We start from the raw sequence: 7,443 nt of genomic DNA, 5'->3' as shown, positions 1-7,443 counted from the left end.
CAGAACAGAGATCCAGGAATAATGGAGTCAAGCAATCTAACAGATGCAGAGTTAAAAACACTGGTTATAAAGATGCTCAATGAACTTAGGGGAACTGTAGATGAATTCAGCGAGAACTTTAACGAAGAGATTAAAAAACATAAAAATTCAAATGGAAATTATAAAAAGGAACCAGTCAGAAATGAAGAACACATTATCTGAGATGAAAAGCATATTAAATGGAATAAGAATGAATAAAGAAGAGGATCTAATGACCTACAGAGAAGATGGGAAAGCCAAGGACACTCAGAATAGCAAGAAAAAAAGAAGCCAAGACTATAATAATAATTTAAGGAGCCTATGGGACACTATTAAATGTAAAATATCTGTGTCATAGGGGTATAGACACATTAAAATTAAAATGCCAAAGGTTAAATACAAAGAGAGAATCTTAAAAGCAGCAAGAGAAAAGCAGTTACCTACAAGGGAGAACACATAAGATTGGCAGCTGATTTCTCAAAAGAAACTACGTAGGACAGAAGGGCTTGGTACAAAATATTTGATGTGATGAAAACCCAGGATCTACAACCACGAAGCCTTTATCCAGCAAAGCTATCATTTGGAGTCAAAGAACAGATAAAGAGCTTCCCAGACAAAAATAAGCTAAGGGAATTTATCAACATCAAGCCAGTATTACAGGAAAGGTTGTAGGGACTTCTTTAAGAAGAAAAAATATGTATCAAAAACAGGAAAAAAGAATGGTAATAAAAACATTCCTATCAACAAGTCCCTCAAATAGAAAAGAATTAAGTGCTCCAAACAAGAGATAGAGTGACTGAATGGATAAGGAAACAAGACCCCTAAATATATTGCCTACGAGAGACTCACTTCAGATTGAAAGACATACACAGACTGAAAGGAAGGGGATAGAAAAAGATATTGCTTTGATGGACCTATGGGATATTGTGCGAAATGAAATAGGTCAGATAGAGAAAGACAAGTATTGCATGATTTCACGTACGTGTGGAATCTAAAGAACAAAATCAACAACAACAACAAAAGCAGAAATAAACTCATAGATACAGAGAATATTTTGAGGGCTACTAGATGGGAGGGGGCTTGGGGATGAAAAAAAAAAGGCAAAGGGATTAAGAAGTACAAAGGGATAGTTGGGAAATAGACTTGGAGATGTAGAGTGTAGCACGGGGAAGATGGTTGATAATATAGTAATAAATATGTAAAGGGGAAGAGAGGTACTAGATTTAGTGGGATGATCACTATGCGAGTTATGTGGATCTCTGATCACTATGCTATACAATTGAAACTGGTATACTATTGTATGTCAACTATAACTGAAAAAAAAAACACATTGAATTGTACAATGTAAAAAGAAAAAAAACTTAGTTTGGGCTTATTACCTTTCCTCGATTACACAAATAAAAACAAATACTTTAGTTGTAATAAAATTAGCCTCATGCTAAAGTATCTAAATTTTCCCATATTTTTTCTATAAATATAAGTGATATGCCTATATATAAAGTAGTACACATTACACAGCAAGCAATTCTGTTGGCAGTTTATGACATTCTTAAGCATGTAAGACAATACTATTGTGAATATTCAACATTCGTAAATGATAAATTTTTAGTTTTTAATGGCTGCTTTCATAAATATTGGGTCACATATAAAGTGGGCCCTATAATTTTCTTTTTAGAAGTAAAAAATCATTTCTAGTATAAAAATTCATCATAATGAATATGCACCACCTGGGCAAAAAGAACCCATTACATTGAGTGAAAAAGCTACAAAACAGGATGTATAATATTCCCACCTGTTGAACGTGTATGTAACACAAGTTATGCACAAAGAAAAGGGCTGAAAGGGTATCAGTCAGGTGCTAAAAGTGCTGAGATTACAGGTATGCTTAATTTCTGCTTTTAGTTTAACTATATTTTCTAATTTTCCTAAAATAAATATATGTATTATTTTTATAAAAAAAGTTATTTTTCTACAGTTCATTAAAACCTCATTAAAAGTTACAGACTTGACTCTAAGTTTGTCTAAAGCTACAGAAAAACATTTTATCCTTAAGACACCAGAGTCTACTATTAGAAGAAAGGTAATACATAAATAGTATCCAATTATAGGTGTAAAACTTTGAAGAATACTTCAAAGGGCCCATATATATGTCTGCATTTTCTCATTCATGCTAGTGTAAAACTAGTATTGTAGTTAAGAGCACAAAGGAGCAAGACTGTCTGGGTCAAGCTCTGGCTCTGCCACTTATTATTTATAAACCCCTCATAGGTCGACCACTCTGCCTCAGTCTCTTCACTTATAAAGTGGGAATAATAATAACACCCTCCATTGTGGAGATGATGTGTTTATTAAATGCATGTAAAATGCACAGCATGGTTTCTGGCACATGTAGGTACTATGAAAATCTTAGCTATTACTAAGTTCACTACTAACTCTAAAATGTCTTCAGCTGAGAAAATTATAGAAGCCATCATACTAGATCATTTTTTAGCTTATAAAACTGTGTTTCTGAATAATCTTCAGAATTCAATCCTATAAATCACAACTTTCATTTTATTCTTTTAAATATATCGAGGCATAAGTCACCTGCAATAAAGTACACAAATACTAAGTGTACAGTGCAATGAATTTTTGCATATGTATACCCTGCGTGACTACAACCCAGACCAAGACATACATTTCCAGCACCATCGGAAGCTTCATCTGCCGCATCCTAGTCAGTAGCCCCTCACCAAAGGGTGCCCTCTATTCTGACCTCCATCACCATAGATTAATTCTGTCTGATTCTGTACTTCATAAAAACTGGAATCATGCAGTATATACTCTTCGTGTCTGATTTCTTTCATGCAACATTATTATCTGTGAGATTCAGCCATGTCTTTACACTCCTCTTCATAGCCACATATATTTTTTTCTTTATTTACAAAGAAGAAAGTTACTTTTGTTGTATACTCTGAAGTTATATTCCCCAATAAAAATGAAAGATTCATGCTGAATAAGCCAACCTTTTCGATGATCCTCAGTGATGATTTATAAAATGTATATCATGGCCTTGCAAAATGAATCTATCAGTAAAAGTCAGGAGAGTGGTCACCCCTGGTGTGGAGAGAGTGGGTACTGACAGGAAGCAAATGTGAGGAGGCTTCTGGGTACTGATAATGTACTGATCTGGGTATGTTCAATTTGTGAAAATTCTTCAACTTATACACTTTAGCAGGTGTACTTTTTAATGTATATTGTATATCAATAAAAAGTTAAAAAAAATATGGCCTTGAGAAAACTAAAAGCTAATTCGTCCAATCAAAGATGAGTATATAATCTGAACCTTACTAACACCCAACTCTTCACCATATATGCCCAAAATTCTTTCTGAGATAATTCTAGCAACACTTCTATTCATTGTAAGATGCTTTGTTATTACTGCCATCATAATCATTGCACATTTACGGTAAAAAATATAAAATTTTAAAAAGGTAAGGATGGACAAAGAGAAAAAGTTGAGAAGGAGAAACTGGAACTTAAACTAAATGTCAGTTACATGCTAGTCAACTGCATGATCTCATTTAACTTTTACAACAATTCTGTCAGTCATTCTAACTTTACCAAAAAAATGCAACAAGCTGAGAAATTTTAAATAAACGGCCTAAGGTCAATTTATTTAAACTATGAAGGAGAGAGTGATAATAACAAATTCAAGTCCGACTCCAGCCCTTCACCATCATGCATTATGAGTTACATGAAATAATTTAGTTAAGTTTTCTATACCTCAAAATATTTATATCTATTTTTCAGAGCCTCAATAGTTCTTAAGCTTTCTTCATGTTGCTTTTCTTTAGCTGCCAAAAGGGACTTCAGCTTTTCTTTCTGAAATGGAAAGGAATACAGAACAAATTCACACTGTGCTTGAAATTGGGTTAAAAATGTATTTTAGAAAATGTGACTTAGAATTACTTTGAGGATTGCAGTTAATGAATTCGCTAGACTGGTGGATTTTTAACTATTAGTAGAATCGAAAATTTCTACATATACACAAATAAAATATATTATAAAACAATATTGTGAAAAATTCAAATTTTGTTTTAAATCATAGTTTTCAGATATTTTCTTTATGATGTTTAGAATTTTACATTTTTTCATGAAAAGCTTCACAAAAAATGAGACATTCGGACGCAATAAAAACAAATGCCTCTCATAACCCATACCACTATATTCAAAACATACTTTATAGTCACATGTAGGTTTTGTTTTTCTCTTTGAGTGATAACCAGAAATAGAATCCTGGTCTCCATCTTAATTCAAGACTTAAACCTCTACTGCAATGTCATCTTCAGTCTATACAACATTTCACAGCTTTAAAGTAAAATTTGTCATCCTACCTCACTTTCCAGATCATCAGCAACCATTACTTCCTAAATTTAAAAGAAGAAATATATTTTCACTTTTGAAAGTTTATTTTAAAAGATTTGAGCTTGGTAAGTATCTTTTAAAAAGACTCACACATGTCATTAAGATTGGGGACCAGGATATAAGCAGAAAATGTCTATATCCTACTATTGATTCTGTTGTCCGAGTTGTCATTCATTCCTCTCCCCAGGTTCAGAAGCACTTTTGATTTCTCTGAGAACCTATCAATAGTAACTTCTACTTGCTCTTCCTCCTTACATCTTTTGTCTACTCCTTCCTCTCCAATCTCATAGTCCCAACTATAGTTCAGTCCTTCCTTATTACTACATACTAAGACTATCCTCTCTTCTTACATCACGTATTAGGAGTTTCATGTAAAGGTCCCACTAAGATAGAACTCTCCTCTGGGGCAATGACCTGATTTTACCTCCTTTCCACCTTAGGGCCATAACTTGAAGTGACAGATGATCATTAACGATTTGTTATTAATGGTGATTACTGGTAGTAAAATGGTTTAAATTTTTTTTTTTTTACTATGATGATTTACCTCATTTAGCTGTAGTTGTAAACCATTGACTTTATCCAATAATATTCTCTGTTCTTGCTGAATTTTTCTCAACCTCTCTTTCAAATCTTCATTTTCAACCTCCAGATCCTTAAATAGTAAAGACAACAGGTGCTAGGCCAACCTTAAAAGAGCAATTCTTATGGAAGAAAATTTAAAAAGCTGTTTGCTATCATATACAGATAAATACACATATAAAAGAGCCTTAAATATAAAGATACAGTAATTTCAACAACATTCAAATGATTTAAATCCATCGGTGAGAAATAATATAGAAAATTGTAGTCTTATGATATTTAATGAATACAGTTATATACAAGACAGCAAACCATGATTCTAATAAAAAGTAAAAGCATCATCTGGAAATAGAAAATAGCAGAAGAATGTCAATTTAAATTTTGCTTAAAACTTCTTAAGTTTGAGACCATTCATTCTAACGCTTTTCTTAAATTAATCATCATTTCAGTGCTCTGAAAAAAAAAAAACATTTAAGGATCCAATTTAAGCCTAGGTAGTTCACTTTTTTACTACTATATAGTAAATTATGAAGACCCAAATAAAAGAATTTTATTTTAACATATGGAAACAGCTATACAATTTACATTTTAATGGTATTTCAGTCATAAGATAAACCCTATTATTATGAGATCTTCCTCCAACATAATTCACATTATAATTATTTTTTCAATACTTTGATGAACATAAAAGGTAAAAAGTACTATGTGGTTAACAATATTATTTCTTTATCAAAATAAAAAATACTTTGAGAAAAATATTTCAGATTTTATTTACATTAATGACCATCATTTTATCACTATAATTATCTAAAATGAACAAAAATTTATGATTTACAGCCTGAAACAAACACATTTAAATCAACGGAAAGTTATATAAAGTCAAATTATTTGCTTCCTAATACATATTTAAAAAATACTTTCTGTAAGATAATATTGACCCAAACATTCATATCAAAAGGTAATTCTTTTAGAAGGAATTAGACAAGAAAATAGAATCACAATACATAAGCCACCCTTCCTTCTCCCCACTCACTTCTCCCACCGTTTTGTTACTTCTCTTTCCCGCACACCCCACTACAAACAACATAGAATTCTTTGCAAAGGAAGGTATCAATTTTTTTCTTTTTACCTGAATGTTTTGATGCTCCCTCTGATTTGACTTCATATTTACTTCATCTAGCGTGTGTGGCAAATTGCGCTTTGAGAAAACAAAAGAGAATACATGTTAGCAAATATGAGAATACAGAAACATACATTTTCCTCAATAGGCAATAAACCCAATTAGTGATTTTCAGCTTACCCAACATTGAATTTTGCTGTACATAACACAAGGTGGCAGTGTTTCCACTTAAAACTCCAAATGAGAAGCATCTTTAAGGATAACAGGTTTTAAATAAATCAAGTATAATTTATTTTAAATATTTAAAAAAACACAATTTAAAATCCTTATTGTTAAGGATTTATTTTAACCAAAGACATGAAATTTTGAAAAAGAGATTCTGTACTTAGACGCAAAACTAAAATTGTGCTATAAAAGCATCATCAACCATCCCCAAAAGAAGAATTTACTCTTTAAAAACAGGAAGGGGAATTACACTAATGCTGAAAGAAAACATGGAAATTATGGAAATAATTTGGAAAATGTGGAAAAAATGTGGAAATTTCTTTCTCTGAGCACTAATAAAATAAAATATCAAAGGGTGTGGTAAGTAAGAGACACACAATTCTCTGACTTTAGCTATATTAAAAAAAATCTCTAAATGACTTGGTTGGGTACATGTTCTGTTTTTATACACTTACTGCTTTGAAACCTTATTCCAGTTTAGAGATTTGTTTTAATATAAACACAGTTATTAAACAAGAGAGCCAATAACCTCCTTTTTAATCCAAATTGAGCTTTAAATCTATACAATAATTTAGAAAGCTATTTCTTCCTTTTTGAGAGCTAAAAAAGTGTTTTAATTCTCCAAGATAATTTATGTTTTGTATTATTTGTTGAGTTTTGCTTAATCAACTGTTTAAACTATCATTCTAATGAATTTGGATTTAGAATTAGAAGGACAAGTTCCCATTAACAAAATACTCTCTATCATAGTTTGGCCCAAACTATGTTTCTAGTCTCATTCTTTCTATCAAAGGACTGTTTTTCACATGGAATCTGACCACTCTCATCATACTACTTTTATTCCTTACTGGGTCCTTCATAACCTGGCACCTACTTACTTGCCCAATGATTCTCCTGCTCCATTATGTGTGCATCATTCCTGTCACTCTGGCCTTCTATTGCCCTACGAACATGTGGAACACACTCCCTCACAGGGGCTTGGTATTTGCCCGTCCCTCTTCCGCAGAGCTATCTGGCTCCCTCTTCATTTCCTCTTGTACTCAAATGTCACTTCCTGGGAGAGGCCTTTGCTGATGGGGCAATCTAACAACTTT

At 32.2% G+C, this 7,443-nt stretch overlaps 1 protein-coding gene across 2 annotated transcripts in view; it reads right to left on the bottom strand.

Moving 5' to 3' along the window:
- UACA (uveal autoantigen with coiled-coil domains and ankyrin repeats) overlaps positions 1–7,443 on the bottom strand; it is a 79,828-nt gene that overhangs the window by 14,927 nt on the left and 57,458 nt on the right. Inside the window, exons 10-13 of one of the 2 annotated variants that reach the window (XM_006922669.3) lie at positions 6,134–6,202; positions 4,970–5,077; positions 4,395–4,427; positions 3,784–3,882 (exon numbers count right to left, since the gene is read on the bottom strand). In XM_006922669.3, coding sequence (XP_006922731.2) covers positions 3,784–3,882; positions 4,395–4,427; positions 4,970–5,077; positions 6,134–6,202 — 309 coding nt within the window. The remainder of the gene's footprint in view (positions 1–3,783; positions 3,883–4,394; positions 4,428–4,969; positions 5,078–6,133; positions 6,203–7,443) is intronic. The other variant, XM_015597740.2, reaches the window with a different exon arrangement.

The sequence above is a fragment of the Pteropus alecto genome, unplaced genomic scaffold (genome assembly GCF_000325575.1).
Source record: "Pteropus alecto unplaced genomic scaffold, ASM32557v1 scaffold38, whole genome shotgun sequence".
NCBI classification, from domain to species: Eukaryota; Metazoa; Chordata; class Mammalia; order Chiroptera; family Pteropodidae; genus Pteropus; species Pteropus alecto.
The sequence above is the reverse complement of the archived record's forward strand: the minus strand, read 5'-3'. Positions and strand labels throughout refer to the sequence as shown.